At 50.4% G+C, this 16146-nt stretch overlaps 1 protein-coding gene across 2 annotated transcripts in view; it reads left to right on the top strand.

Annotated features, from left to right (window-relative positions):
- The window catches only part of LOC138442184 (high mobility group protein 20A-like), a 34336-nt gene extending 18898 nt beyond the window's left edge, over positions 1 to 15438 (top strand). For both annotated transcript variants that reach the window (XM_069593224.1, XM_069593223.1), the window contains 6 exons: positions 24 to 82; positions 3465 to 3573; positions 8366 to 8569; positions 9592 to 9683; positions 11490 to 11619; positions 15229 to 15438. In XM_069593224.1, the coding sequence (XP_069449325.1) occupies positions 24 to 82; positions 3465 to 3573; positions 8366 to 8569; positions 9592 to 9683; positions 11490 to 11619; positions 15229 to 15233 (599 nt within the window). In that variant the 3' untranslated portion in view covers positions 15234 to 15438. The remainder of the gene's footprint in view (positions 1 to 23; positions 83 to 3464; positions 3574 to 8365; positions 8570 to 9591; positions 9684 to 11489; positions 11620 to 15228) is intronic.
- Positions 15439 to 16146: the final 708 nt, after the last annotated feature.

Below are 16146 nucleotides of genomic sequence, written 5' to 3'. Positions count from 1 at the left end.
AAATGATGCTGTTTGTCTATCAGGAACAAGTGCACCAGGACATGAATTTGAGGGCAAGGACCTTGACTTCTCGGCAGTTGATGTAAGTACTGGGGGAGTGTGGTTTTAAACTAATCAGCCCCATTTGGTGTGGGTGGCTGAGAAATGGTACCTCTCAAAGGAGAGCTGAATTCTAATCCCTGGGGCCTGTGAATGTTACCTTATATAGCAAAAACCGGGGAAGTCCTTGAAGTTGTGATTAAGTTAAGGATCTTAAGAGAGGGGCATTAGTCAGAAGATAAGATGGTTAGATAGCATCACTGACTCAATGGACATGAATTTGAGCAAACTCCAGAAGATAATGAAGGACAGGGAAGCCTGGCATGCCACAGTCGGACATGACTTAGCGACTGAAAAACAACAATTATATAGTCATAAATGTCCTTACAAGAAGGAGATGGAGGGAGATTTGACACCAAAGAGGAGGAGGCCACGTGACCACTGGCAGAGACTGGAGTGATGTGGCCCCAAGGTAAGGAAGGCATCAGCCACCCCAAGAGGCTGGAAGAGGTAAGAACAGCTTCTCCCAGAACCTCCAGAGGGAACTAGGCCCTGCCCACGTCATAATGTTGGACTAGTCAGGTTGATTTGAGACTGCTGGCCTCTGGAACTGTGAGAGAGTAAACTTCTGTTATTCTAAGCCACTCATTTGGTGGCACTTGGTTATGGCAGCCCAGGAAACAGAACATCTGAGCACAGGGGTTCATGCATCGCTGGAACATGGCTCACACATCAGTCCCTTATGGAGGCCTTTCTTTGCGGGTTCCTTGGGCAAGTATGTATGAAGTCCAGCTCAACGGGAGGCGGGGCACCAGACTCAGGTTGCAAAAGTGGGTGAAGTGAAGCGCAGCCCCACGGCTCCTGTCCAGGGCAAACTGGCAAGTGTGCAACCCATGACACTAGGATCTGCTGTGATAGAGACGCGTGCACAATAAGATGGACCCCACCCGAGGCTGTCGGCCAGTCTCAGGGCAGGGGGTTCTGAGATGATGCTCATGAAGAAGAAATGGGAAATTCCTGGAGAAAATGCTGGCCAGATGGAAACGAAGCAAAGAGGGAGAACTAGGCTAGGGAACAGGACGTGCAAAGGCCTGGGGGTGGGAAGCAGCGCAGGGTGTATGGGGGCCCTGAACAGTTCTGGACACCTGGAGCAGACAGTGTGCGTACAGGGTCAAGGACAGGGTGGTGGGGACCTGGGTTGTCAGATGTCCAAGCTAAGCTGTAATTCATAGGCGCTTCCCCTTTAAGTTTTGAGTAATGATGAAATAGATATTTAACAAATGAAGAATAAATGAAAGTAAATCTTAGGGGCCAGACAGATACATTTATTGGGCTTCCCAGGTAGGGCCGTGGTAAAGAACCCGCCTGCCCATGCAGAAGACGCAAGAGATGTGGGTTCCATCCCTGGGTCAGGAAGATCCCCTGGAGTAGGAACTGGCAACCCACTCCAGTATTCTTGCCTGGAAAATTCCTTGGACAGGGGAGCTTGGTGGGCTACAGTCCATAGCGTCACAAAGAGTCAGACATGACTGAGCAGCTAAGCACACACACACACAAATGTGTTTATATCAAAATGTTCTGGAAGGCTACACAAGAAGCTCTTGCCTACAGTGAGTAGAAATGGGATGTTGGATACCTTTTACTGTTTAAACATCCCTTTTCTATTACTTTCAACATGTATTCGTAATAACTTTAAACATTGTTTTAAGTATAACATTCTTTATCGTTAGACAATGATTGGAGACTTAGAAGGTGAAGGACTTCCTGAGTTAATTGTCCACCTGGAATGGTCAGCCCCTCTGTGACCCAGGCTGAAGCCACGTGAGTGGAGTTTGCCCCCCAGCAGCCCCTCCCCCTGGAGGGGCCTGCTCTGTGCATCCAGCTACCCTCCCACCAGCCCAACCATCCTCTCCCTGGAGCCCGCACTGGCTCCCAGTGCCTGCCGTGACTTGGTCTCCATCTCCCTGCCGGGCTCACGTCTCCACCATTTTCCCCACCTGCCATGATGAATACCAGCAGGGACTATGCTGTTTCAGAACCTCATTTTTTCTCCTTCCCCACCCTATGGCCTTAGTCCAGCACCTGATAGTCTGAGGCTGGCCTTCCTCATAACTTTATGTAGCTCAAAGCTTGATTATTAGAGGATATTAAGAGCTGAAACTTCAGGCCTGTGCTAGGACCCATCTCTTGTCAGATCTTGGCAAGTTTTTATATCTCTGAATTAATACGTTAATCAAATATGTATACCTCTTTTATTTTTCGGTTAAGAATAATACATGTGCCTGGTTTTAGAAATGCAAACAGTGCACAGAGGTTTACAGTGTGAGGTGGGTTCGGCTCAGCCAGAGACCCAGTCCCTCCCTCACCCGCCCTGTCCCTGCATCCCCGGGTGTCCACCATGACCAGTTTCTGGTGCATCTTCCAGAAGTGGCCCATGGATAGGCAAGCACCCACAGGTTGGTGCATATGTGTTTTGATAAGAAGACACATCTTTGTCATTTAGTCATAGAGTTTGTTCAGCATTGCAAAGCAAACCCTTTGAACGTATGAAAAACTCAGAATTGGTCATGGACTCAGATAATACCACTGTCTCACTAATCGATGAACCCAGGGTAGGCAAGACGCGTGCAGGGAAGCGGGAAGAAAATTCAAGGAACTGTGGGACCTGCAGACATGCTCTGTTCACTCAAGGCTGATGCAACAGCAAGGGACGTTTCGGGTGGTGCTTATATAAGTATGCATGAACAAAGGCAGTGCGTGGCCAAGCAATTATATCATGTTGCATGTGTACAGTCCTGTGGATGGTCTCAGCCATTACATAACCCTGCAGAGTCATTGTTTACAGGATGTAGGGTGAAAGGGAAAGGACATGGGGCGAGAGAGCCTGGCCACCACTGTCCTGGCTAATTGCTATCCCTCTATAACTGCCAATTCTCAAATACTCCCTGTTGTACCCTGTTTGCCGCATGCCCAATATTCTCTCCCACCCAGTGACACAGACCTTGGGATGAATTGAAATTCTCAGCTGTGCTCGGAAAAGCCTCAAACTGGCCAGTGATTTCACAGGTGGAAAAGGGACTAGCTGGACCTGGTTGGACCCCCTGAAGCCCATGTGCCATTTTAAGCTAATTTTATATTCAAAGAGGGGGCTTCCCTAGTGGCTCAGATGATAGAGAGTCTGTTTCCAATGCAGGAGACCTGGATTCAATGCCTGGGTTGGGAAGATCCCCTGGGAAGGGATTAGCAACCCACTCCAGTATTCTTGCCTGGAGAATCCCATGGACAGAGGAACCTGGCGGGCTACAGTCTACAGGGTCCCAAGGAGTCAGACACAACTGAGCAACTAACACTTTAACACTTACGTTTGGAGAAGGCAGGATCCCTGTGCTTCCTCCCTGCTCACCAGGAGCTCTCTCTGTCCACAGGGCGATGAGAACGATGACCTGTACTGTCGGACCTGCAGGCAGTTCTTCAGTTCCCTGCATAACAAGAGGGAGCACCTGCTGGGGAAGCAGCACCTGCAGAACCTCACAGGTAACCAGCTCACCTGTTGTTGTTTAGTTGCTCAGCTGTGTCCAGCTCTTCGCCACCCCATGGACTGTAGCCTGCCAGGCTCTTCTGTCCATGGGATTTCCCAGCCAAGAATACTGGAGTGGCTAGCCATTTCTTTGGCCACCTGATGCCAATACTTTGGCCACCTGATGCGAAGAGCTCATTTGAAAAGACCCTGATGCTGGGAAAGATTGAGGGTAGGAGGAGAAGGGGACGACAGAGGATGAGATGGTTGGATGCCATCGTGAGTTTGAGTAAGCTCAGGGAGTTGGTGATGGACAGGGAAGCCTGGTGTGCTGCAGTCCATGGTGTCGCAAAGAGTCGGATATGACTGAGCAACTGAACTGAAGCCATTTCCTTCTCCAGGGGACCTTCCCAACCCAGGGATTGAACCCACATCTCCTGTGCTGGCAGGCAGATTCTTTACCGCTGAGTCACTAAGGAAGCTCAGCCAGCTTGATGTGGCAAGGCAAACGCACACCTTGACTCCATCTATGCTGGGAGTTCACCAATCCACAGCCCAGAGATTCCTTGTCATTTAAATTTAATTTTAAGGCAAGGTCTGTTCAAACAGTCTTAATGCTAGGTGGGTATGTGGGAGGGGAGTGGGTCTTCCAAGGCAGCGCAAATAGACTTGCCTCGTAATTGACAAGGGCCCTTCTGCTCTGGCCCCTCCCCTCAGGGGCCTTAGAACCTCCTGGAGCCCCACTGCCTCCTTAATGGCTCCCAGACCTTGCCACCATCCTGTGTGGCCTCCAGGCCTGAGCACAGCATCCTCTCTGCCTGTAGCACTCAGCCTGTCCCTGCGAGGCTCACCTCCCCACTTCACCTTCATCTTGTTTAACTGACCTCTTCCCCAGGAGGCCAGCCCTGGCCATGCTGCACACATCCTGCCCCTCCTAGGGCCCCTCTCCAGCTTTCTCTGTCTCCCTGATTCCATCATCTCCTGTTGACCTCTTTTATTTGTCCATCTTTGCTATTGTTTGCTGTCTCCCACCAGCATACAAGCCCCTCGTGTTTGGGGATTTATTGCCCGTTTCAGTCACAGCATCATCCCCTGGATCTAGAGCCATGCCTGACACTCATAGTCAGTACTCACTGTGTATCTGTAGAATGAATGAATGAATATGTTCAACAAGTAACTCCTGGGCACTTATTCCTTCCTGGCACTGAGCCAGGTGCTAGGGACACAGCAAGAATAAGGCAGAGCTCTGTCCCAAAGACATGGAAGTATATGGATTAATGCAACATCTTTCCATTAAAACATCTTGCACTGAAGTGAAAGGAGACCCACAGAAGACAGAGACCCTGCAATGACTGGAACTGCGCAAGTCAGAGGTGCGCTCTGGGACTAGGGAAGATGCTCAAAGAAAGAAAACCGTCATGTCAGGTGCAGAACTAGGGGGTGACATTCTTTCCCACCTATTTAATGTTAAAACAGAAAGAGATCTGACTTCTGCACCTTGCTTGCTGAGTGGCCTGGGGCCAATTACTTAACCTCTGTCTGCTTCCACTACCGCCTCTGTAACAGAAGGATGAACTGCTCGCCTCACAGGGCTCTTCCGAGGATGGACATCAGAGCCTTGTGCCCGCTTGGTGCAGCTGAGATGCCACCTCTCCTAGAAGGTTGTTCCTGGTCCCAAACTTGGGGGGAGGGGGCACTCCTGAGCCTCCAGCGTGTACCCTTTGGTTAGAAATTATCTTCCTCTTCTACTGTTACCATCGCCCTGTGACACGTGTGTGCACGTGCATGCAGAGACACAAGACACGCTTATACACAGACATGCCAACACACACAGACACACCCACATAGACACACCCACACGTCTACTGTCTTGGAAGGAAGGAGCCTATGGTTTAGGACATATCTCTTGCTAGATTCTTGATAGACATTTGATGAAGGAATGTACAGTTCTGCAGGAAGCTGACCTTCATCTGCGGTTTGTAAGGCAATAAACCATCTTCAGTAATGTCTTGTTGAAGGTGAATAATGGCAGTGAAGGTGAGAAGGCATCTCATTACTTGCAATTGAGTATAACGCGTGAGCTCAGATACCTAGAGTTATATCGTGTAAATTACCCACTGGAGAGGTTTACGGCTCATTTCAAAAATCTATAAAATCATGTGCTGGGAGACGTGAGGCTGTACATACATGTGGCTCTGATTCCGAGTAACTCTCCAAGGACCTCTAAAGCTATTTATAGGGAAACGGACATGGGCACACCTCGCTTAGTGTTCCCCGTAAACAGCCTGCAAGTTCTATGTTGACGGTCAAGCTCTTGAGAGCGTTTCCACACCTGCCTTTACTGCTGTGATATTGCTGGAAAGCAGGGCCTTGGGCAGCCGCACTGTCTGAGTCTCTGGGTCTCTGAGTCTCAGTGCTGATGGGAGGGGGTGTTAGCCGTGTGTCCCTTTGGAGCTGGATCTCACATGGTTCACAGTACCCTTCGAGGCAAGTGTGAGCCCAGGGATCACCTGCTCCAGCTCTAGAAGAAGCTGTCTCTTGCCCAGCTCTCTGTTTCTGCTCACCAAAACCAGGACGTGGCACAGATGGGAAGCCAGGGCCCAGAGCTCGTTTTAACCGTGTTGCTGGGATCTAATTCACACACCATAAAACGCACCCACTGAGAGTGGTTTTCCGTATATTCCCAGATATGTGCAACCACTACTGCAGTTTAGTTTAGAACATTTCCATCAGCCCAGACAGCACCGTACCCGCGAGCAGTCACACCCCATTTCTGGGCAACTGCTAGGGTGCCTTCTGCCTCCACAGGGGGCTCTGGGGGTTTAATACTTGGTGTTTCCTTTCTGTGATGATAATAGGCATCCCCGCCTTTGTGATATCTTAGGTGGGCAGAGCCCTGTCACCACGAATAACCTGAGTTTGCCTCCCTCCTCCGCCACTTACTGCCTTTATCACCTTGGTTGAATTTTCTACCCACTGCCTTCTCTTTTTCGAGTGCAAAATTGGGACTAATGATAATAATACTGACCTCACGGGCTGCTGTAAGGAAACAAAATAATTCTGTGATGCTTGGCACACTCCGGGGTCTACTATTATTATGATGAGCTTGGGGGCTGTAGCAGATAAGCAGACCAGTTCCCTACCCCGCTTACCTTCCAGGAATCTCACACTGCTAATGGTCCCCATAGCTACATACTCTGCAGTTTCTTTGTCTCTCCCCTCAAGTTGTCCTTCTCTAGGAACGGCTTTCCCACCTCTGTACACCTGGTCTCCCTCCTGTTCATCCTCCAAAGTCCTAACAAAAAGGTGAATAATAGCATGTTTTGGAGAAGATGGAGAGGAATCGTAGCCCTGATTCACTGCCGGTGGGAATGTCAAGTGGGGCAGCCACTTTGGAATGTAGTCTGCTGCTGCTGCTGCTGCTGCTAAGTTGCTTCAGTCGTGTCTGACTCTGTGCGACCCCATAGACGGCAGCCCACCAGGCTCCCCCGTCCCTGGGATTCTCCAGGCAAGAACACTGGAGTGAGTTGCCAAATGAAAAGTGAAAGTGAAGTCGCTCAGTCGTGTCCGACTCTTAGCGACCCCATGGACTGCGGCCCACCAGGCTCCTCCGTCCATGGGCTTTTCCAGGCAAGAGTGCTGGAGTGAGGTGCCATTGCCTTCTCCAGGAATGAAGTCTGATAGTTCCTCAAAAGGTTAAGCATAAAGTTACTATTGAGTTGGCAAAAAAGTTTGTTCAGTTTTTTCCATAAGATGTTACTGAAAAACCCAAATGAACTTTTGGCGCACCCGATATAGGATCCAGCAATTCCACTCCTAGGTGTGTGCCTAAGAGAACTGAGAACGAATGTTCACGCAACACTATGAATGTGCGTAACAACATTATTCATAGTAGCCCCAAGGGGGAAGCAACCCAAACATCCATCAGCTGATGAATGAACAAACAAAATGTGGTCCCTCCACGCAGTGGAATATCATTCAGCCGTAAGAAGGAGTTAGGTACTGATATGTGCCATAATGTAGATGAACCTTGAAGACATGGTAAGTTAAAAATCCAGTCACAAAGGACCACTTGTAGGATTTCCTGTATATGAGTTGTCCAGAATAGGGAAATTTGTAGAGGCGGAAAGCAGATAAGTGGCTGCCTAGGGTTGGGGCTTCCCAGGTGATGCTAGTGGTAAAGAACGCACCTGCCGAATGAAGGAAAAAGAGATGCGGATTCTATTCCTGGGTCGGGAAGATCCCCTAGATCTTCCCGAAAGCAAGAAAGCAAGGCAACCCACTCCAGCATTCTTGCCTGGAAAATGCCATGGACAGAGGAGCCTGGCGGGCTACTGTCCACGGGTCACAAAGAGTCAGACACAAGTGACTTAGCACGCAGGGGTGAGGGAGTGGTGGGGGATGGGAGGTCATGGTTAAAAGGAACCAGGGTTTTCTTGGGGTGGTGATGAATATATTCTAAAAATGATTGTTGTAGTGATTGCACGTATCAGAATACACTAAAACCCATTGAATTATACCCTTTTAATGGGTAAATTGCATGGTACGTGAATTAGATCTCAAAACTGTTTGGAAAAAAGATACCGATCTCCGTCTAGGACCCCCTTCTCCAGGAAGCCTCCCCTGCTGGCCTGCACTCGGCACCAGTACCAGTGCATTCTTTTTTTACATCTGGGGACCTGGCATTCAGGGATGGGGACTCAGGCAGGACGGGCCTGCCCACATCTGGAGAGAGGGCCAGGTCCAGAAGAGCTGCTCATCTTGTGCTCAGGGGCTGACCTTTGACATGGAGTTTCTTTGCTTTTTTAGGGGAATTTGAAAAAGACTCTGCTGAGTGCTTGAAGCATCTGGAGCTTCTGGAGGGAGAGGAAGGTCAGAATTTGAACAAAGGGGACTCAGAAGAGGAAGCTGAGTATCCTGACCCGCTTCTTCTTGGAGGCCTGATTCCAGAGAAGGGTTTTGCTTCATTTGACTTGTGTTTCTTGCAAGAGTTCATCTTTAAACTTCTGCAAAGTGAGTAATCAAGTTCTACCATTTGCTAGTAACTTTGGTGACCAAAGATTTTATAATCCCAGTAAGAGTAACCTTCCTAATAGGTTATATTATAATATTAAGTGGGAAAAATGAAAGGTTGTTATTAATATTAGGAGAATAACAATAAATAAAGATAATCAGATGGAAAATAGCTGAGGCCTTCTGACGAACCAGGCACAGGTCTAAGAAGTTTACATTAACTACCTTTTAATTGTCATAAAGGTACTGTGAGGTCGGTTATAGTATCACCTCCTTTTAAAGATGAGACAAGTGCAGCACAGAGAGGTTAAGTAACTTCCCATGGTTGCACAGATAATGAGCTGAGATTTAAACCCAAGTCCTTGGGTTCCAAGACCCATGCTCTTCATAACTTCCTTATGATCTCAACTATATAAAACTACGCATATGTGAATCCATGCAAATGTTAACCATGTTATCTCTGGCAGGCAAGAGGAGGGTGTTTTTCTTTATTCCTTTTTATATCGGCCACATTTCCCCCAATGAATTGATGTCCTTTCTGTTATCAAAGGAGAAAATTAACTCTATTTAAAAGGGTTTTGAGGTCACCTGCACATATCAGGGTCTCAAATGTTGCCTATGTGAAGTAAATGAAAGTCACTCAGTCGTGTCTGACTCTTTGAGACCCCATGGTCTATACAGTTTATGGAATTCTCCAGGCCAGAATACTGGAGGCCTTTCCCTTCTCCAGGGGATCTTCCCAACCCAGGCATCAAACTCAAGTCTCCTACATTGCAGGCAGATTCTTTATCAGCTGAGCCACAAGGGAAGCCCAAGAACACCTGAATGGGTAGCCTATCCCTTCTCCAGGAGATCCCCCTGACCCAGGAATTGAACCACAGTCTCCCGCATTGCAGGCGGATTCTTTACCAACTGAGCTGTCGGTGAAGCCTATGCCTATGTGAGGTGTGGTTCAAAGAGAAGGGAAGGTTTTGGATGGAAAGGAACAGATAAAGACGGCCTTCTCTCTTTCTTCCTTCCAGTCAAAGAATCTGAGCTCAGAGAGCTGAGGAAGACTCTAGAAAGGGCGCAAGCAGAGCAGGAGGCCCTGCAGAGGCAGCTGCTGGAGTTCCAGGTGAGGCGCTCCAGAGGGAAGCAGCCAGTCCCCATCCCTGTAGCCCCCTGCTCAGCTCAGGGCCCGGCCTGGTGGGTCAGGAAGCTGGAGAGGAAGACCACGTGGTCCGATTAAAAGCACTCTTCGCAAGCTGCAGTGCCGCTTCCCTCCACACGGTTCCTGCTAGAGCACTCTTGTTGCATATTTTTGTAAAATACGGAGTGTCTGTCTGTAAAATACAGACTGTTTCCGAGGTACAGAAATCGTGCCATTGAAAGGTTGTTGTTGAATCATGACGCCGGGATTCTTGGCCGCTGGAGGAGAAGAATTCAATCCGGGGCCAGAGACGAGGCTTGATCGCTCAGAGCTTTTGTGTAATAAAGTTTTATTAAAGTATAAAGGAGATAGAGAAAGTTTCTAACATAGGCATCAGAAGGGGGCAGAAAGAGTACCCCCTTGTTAGTGTTAGCAATGAAGTTATATACTCTCCAATGAATCCAAAGACTGTCTGGAGGTTGTAAAGACCTCACCAGACCTACTCCATTTTAAGATAACAGAATTAGCCAGAAGGTTTAATCCAGAGACTGTCCTCAGGCAGAATACATTATTGTTATATAATCCTAAGGAATGTAGAGAAGGAAAAAAAAGCTTGTCCTTTCTTCCTCCTCGAGAATTCCAGACCCCTCTCTTCTTGGGGACCCCTAGACTTCTTATCAACCTGCCTAGGAAATGACTCTCTCACCATGGGCCTTCTTGTACTGCCTGCTGGCTTCACTCAAGGCTCTGTGGTCATCCACCCTGCCCCGTGGCATTTGGCCTGCTATTTCTGCATGTCCTTGGCCCGCTACCCCTGTTGTGGCCCCTGGTTTGCCGTACTCCTTTGAGTGTAGTTTATTAAAGAACAGTGAGTATTTAGAACAAACAAAAAAATAAAAAGAAACACCCCAGTTATTGTGCAATGGCCCAACGGACACAGGTCCCTGGATGTCAGCCCAGCCAGGTCCCCTGACTCAGCAGCCTGGCTGGTGGGGAGGGTGTGAACCGTGGGGCCGGGAGGGGGTGTCCCTTACTGTCCCGGACCTTCTTAACAAAGCGGCTCACTAAGCTCCCAGCCCACATCTTAGAGGACAGCCACGTCTGCCTCGCCAGGGATGTTGGGAGGGGCCGAGGGCCTGGCACACAGTCACACTTTATCTGCAAATCCTGCCCTCGCTCTGGGGCTGCCCCATCCTGGGGCATCCTGGCTGAGGGCCCTGCAGATGGGAGCCCGAGAAAGACTGACTTAGAAATCAGGCCCAGCTGTGGATCTGGGCTCCTCTCCCTGGCTGTGGGGCTGGGGCAGCTCCCTGACCCTCAGGGAGCTTACTCCCCAGGCCTATTTATATACAGGAGGCAGGGACACCACCTGTGCAGGAGGGCAGGTGAAATGCTGAGAGATATAAAGAGTCCAGCACCAAGTAGTACTTTTAACAAGGGGAGAGGGTGGTGCTCTGACAGTGGGACAGCTGTTTTATTCCTCGGACTCAGGGAGGGGAGATTGACTATGTTCGTGGCCTCTGTGTGTGCCCTACAAGAGCAGCTGCGAGACCCTTTTTGTCTAATTGTTTGCTTATTTGATTACTTATTCACTTGGCGCCTATTTATTTACATGTATCCTTACTTCCTTATAATTATGTACTTATTTACTGGTTCACTTATTTACTTCCTCACTTATATACATAGTTATGTATTTATTTATTCACTTGCTTATTTACTCATTCATTCAGCTGTTCATTCATTCGGAAAGTTTTGGGGCTAGCCACATGAACACCTTGGTGTTCCTTTCAGAACCGACAGCAGTGGCTGGAGGTGGAGCTGGCCAGTCTGAAGACCTATGGGGTCGTCCTAGAGAAGGAGTTTGAGAGCCTGAACATGGTCATCATGCTGCCCCACTTTGGCCTGCGAGTAATGGACACAGGTGAGTCCCTCAGCCCCTCCTCTGGCCTCACACATGCTTCCTCCAAGTCCTCACTGGCGGTGAAACTGAGGCCTAGAAATTCTTGTCCATTCACTTAGCTGTGCCTGCATCCCTCACTTCTTCACTTAGCCTACTTCTTGCACGGCCAGCGAATCCGAGCTTGGTGCTAGGTGTGAGAGATGTGGAGATGAATGGTGTCGCTGTCACCCTAAATCCAGCATCCGCTGGGCATCAGTCCCTGATCTGGGTGCTTCCAGGGGATGAAGATATGGAGAAGCCCCTGGCCTCAAGCTCTAACTGCCTGTACAGACCCTCGGTCACTAGACTGTTGGGGTGCAGTGTATCCCAGAGGAGAGCTGACCCCCATGGACAAGATGCTGTGGGCACTCAGGTGGGAGGCAGTCCCCTATCTCTGCGAGGTGGGCTTCTAGAAGGACTTGACAGAGGAAGGACTCAAGAGGACAGTCCCAAACTCCTGAGACAAAGAGGGCCCAGAGGTCTGCCCGGTGGGGAGAGGTGAGCAAAGGCGCAGAGCACGTTCATGCTGCGTCTCACGCAGGCCTGGTGCCAACACCCTTCTCTGAAGAAAATGTCACGGGTACCACTTCATTGTAAAAATTTAAACATGACTGTTCGGGGGAACATAAAATGTGAACATTCCTCTTCGCTTCCCATGCCCCTGCCCAATCCCTTCCCTGGAAGTTTTTACTGTTCACATCTTGCCATTTCCTGTTTATGAATGAGGTGGTGGTGAGTGCCTGTGTCCTAAGTCACTTTAGTCTTGTCCAGCTCTGCAACCCCATGGACTGTAGCCCCCCAGGCTCCTCTGTCCCTGGGGTTCTCCAGGCAAGAACACTGGAGTGGGTTGCCATGCCCTCCTCCAGGGGATCTTCTGGACCCAGGGATTGAACCTGCATCTCTTATGTCTCCTGCATTGGCAAGCAGGTTCTTTACCACTAGCGCCACCTGGGAAGCCCGAGGTGGTGGCAAAAGTCATTAACAAGGGGGAACTTCTCCGGACATGGCTGCCACATTGCTATATTGAGGCAAGGGGAAGGGGGCAGTTCTGAGGCAATTAGGGGCCCTAGGACAGTGTCTGTGTACCAATCCGTCTGGCAGATTTCAATACTTTCAGACCTGGTACCACCTCACTGGTGCATTACTGGCTAGCTATCAGCATGGTGCCAGCGAGAAACAGCTGGACTTATTCATCAACAGCTTATCTGTTTCCTGCAGATGGGATGGCACCCCAGTCCCCTGCTAATTCACGCTGAGGTGGGGGACCCCTGGGGTTTCACCATCACGGTGGAGCAATGACTCCAGAACACACCGCAGCGGGTACGAGGTGTAGCATCCCTGCTCTGTAAATAGCTGAGCCTCAAGGCCAAGGGCAATGAGAGGAATGGAGCAGGTCCTGCTGCTTCAGGAGCTTGGAGGCCCCTCCCCTTCTTCCTTCCGTTCTCCTCTCCTCCCCATCCTTGCCTGAGAGCATTTGCCCCGGCCTGCAGAGTCGGACACGACTGAGCAACTGAACAACAACAACACGTAAGTATCAAAATTCACATGGATTCAGTCCGGGGCAAATGCTCTCAAGCAAGGATGGGGAGGAGAGGAAGAGAGAAGGAAGAAGAGGTGAACAGCCACTGCCCCAGAGCCCCTCACTGCCTAGCAACCGCCCCACTCTCCTCGTCCCAAGCCAGCAACCTGGCAGCCATGTCCAAAGAACCGATTATATAAGTGAGATTTAGGGAGAGGTGCCAGGGGTGAGCGTGCCACCTGGTGCCCGATGTGGTGTGCTCTGGAATCACAGGTTCACCGTGATGGTGAAACCCCAGGTGTCCCCTACTTCGGGGTGAATTAGCAGGGGACTGGGGTGCCGTCCCATTCGTAGGAAACAGACAAGCTGTCAGTGAACAAGCCCATCTGTTTCTCGCCGGCACCATGCTGGTGGTTAGCCAGTAATGTACCAGTGAGGCGGTACCAGGTCTCAAAGTGTTGAAATCTGTCAGACTGATTGGTACACAGCCACTGTCCTAGGGCCCCTAACTGCTTAGGACCTGCCTCACTCTCCTTGCCCCAGTCCAGCAACCTGGCAGCCTTGTCCAAAGAACCGATTATATAAGTGAGATTTAGGGAGAGGTGCCAGGGGTGAGTGCTCCATCCGGTGCCCGATGTGGTGTGTTCTGGAGTCACAGGTTCACCATGATAGTGAAGCCCCATGTCAGTGTGAATTAGCAGGGGACTGGGGTGTCGTCCCATACATAGGAAATAGACGAGCTGTCAGTGAACAAGTCCAGCTGTTTCTCACTGGCACCATGCTGATGGTTAGCCAGTAATGCACCAGTGAGGTGGTACCAGATCTGGAAATATTGAAATCTGCCAGACTGATTGGTACACAGCCACTGTCCAAAGGTCCTTAACCGCCTAGGACCTGCCTCACTCTCCTCGCCCCAGTCCAGCAACCTGGCAGCCATATGTCCCAAGAATCAATTAGACAAGTGAGATTTAGGGAGAAGTGCCAGGTGGTGAGTGCTCCTAAGGGAGAAGGGTTACCCAGGCTCGGGTTCCTGTTGGATGAGGGAAGCAGATGGGAGGCGTGTTCTCCAGTCTTGATAAGCCCATGGACCCCTACTCTTTCTCCCTCCCTGTGGCCTCTTCCTTACCTTGTGAATCGGATCCTTTTACTGCAGTCACGACACCGGCAACTCTGGGGAACAGACAAAAGATGCTGTGGGGTTTGGTTAATGCCCAGGTGTGTTCGCGTGGGTGTCCTTCCCAGGGAAGGCCTGATGGGAGGCATGGGACGTGGTGCCTGTGTAATGTATGTGCAGGATACAGTATAATGTAAAAGAAGGTCGGCTTTCAGAAAGCGTTTCTTGATCATTGGCTCCAAATTTGTCAATGTACCTGGCGTCAGGTAATGTCCAGGAAGCCGTTTTGCAGGTTCAGCAGCTTCTCTGCTCCTGCTACTCACTCTCTGCTTCCTGAAGTTCCCCTCGGCCCACTCAATCCACTCCATCCCGAGATGTCCTTTGAGCCCAGGGCTCAGTGCTGGGAAGCCAGAAATTCAAGATGTTTTATGACCTCACGGAACTCTGGGTCTCAGAGGGTGACACTGGGGAGTAAATCAAGGCTCATGGTGTGACCTGCTTCCCAGGTGGCACAGTGGGAAAGAATCCGCCTGCCAGTACAGGAGACATGGGGGATAGGGGTTCGATCCCTGGGTCAGGATGATCCCCTGGAGAAGGAAATGGCAACCCACTCCAGTAGATCCTTGTTTGGAAAATTCCATGGACAGAGGAGCCTGGCGGGCTAAGTCCATGGGTTCACAAAGAGTTGGACATGACTAAGCGCACACACACACCATGATGTGACTCAGCCATCCTATCTGAACCTGAGCTGTGTGCACGGGGTACCAAGCAGGCCCTCCTGTCAGGGGCCCCTCTTCCAGGACCCTGTCCCACTTCTCCGTCTAGGACACAGTTGTCTGTCCAGGAGCATCTGGGATAAGCAGAGCAGATGTGGATTGGGCTCCATCTGAAGCAGCCCTTGGGCTCCACAACTTTTTCCTGGTACTAAACTGTCTTCTCTCCCTTCCCAACTCTGCAGCATAAAGCAGTGCCCACCTTTCACCAGTGGGGACCCCAGGATGCCTCCCGGGTGCACAGAGGTCAGCTTCCAAAGGGCCATCTCCCTCGGTGGAAGAAGAGTGGAGGGTCCTGGGCCCCTGAGGATGGGGCAGCAAGGATGAGTCAGGAGAGCCATCTGCTCTACTGACCCAGGAGAAAATAAATCATGCGAGTGTGTGTGTTTGTACAACAGACTCAGTCTATCTTTTGTCTTGGGCTTGGCAGTGTCTGCCCTGTAAGTACTGCTCTCAGGAACTGTAAGCTGAGCGGCTTTGATCTGAGAAGATGTTGGTGGAGTGTGTCTGCCTCTGCGAGCACCGAGAGTGAATGCCGCACACACCTGCTCTTGGATCCCTTGTGCCAAGCGTCCCTGAGCCTGTGCCCGCCCCTCCCTCTCATGGTCAGTCTTCGTGGTACAGGAGCACTTCGGTTTCCTCTCCTGAATTATAAGGACACCAGCACTGCCCACCAACCACAAGGGGTGGGGTGAAGATGAAGTAATACAGCCAGACCCCAGAAGCTGACCTACAGGCAAGCAGGTTGTTTGGGAGGTAACCCCAGGTAGAAGAGTAGGGAAGTGAAACAGGGAGGGGAGGACAAATGTGAGAGGGTACGTTGTCCAAGCGAGATACTGTGGCTGGGCCCCTGGGGAAATTCTGGGAGCCAGGGTGGGACACACACCTATAAGCATCCCACTCTGTGGCCTGGGAAATGGGGGAGTTATCCACCAACTCCCTTCAGACTCTGCTAGAGGATGACTTCTGGGAGGGGTTAATTCCTTTTTCCTTCCTGCCTGCTATGCAGATGACATAGAGAACACAAGAGACCAGAAGAGCCTTGGGCAGGGAAGGCTAAGATTAGAAGGCTGGCCCTTGGGGTGGCAAGGACAAGGGGTGAA

The sequence above is a fragment of the Ovis canadensis genome, chromosome 6 (genome assembly GCF_042477335.2).
Source record: "Ovis canadensis isolate MfBH-ARS-UI-01 breed Bighorn chromosome 6, ARS-UI_OviCan_v2, whole genome shotgun sequence".
Classification (NCBI taxonomy): Eukaryota; Metazoa; Chordata; class Mammalia; order Artiodactyla; family Bovidae; genus Ovis; species Ovis canadensis.
Note: the sequence above shows the minus strand (reverse complement) of the source record. Positions and strands in the feature narration are given on the sequence as shown.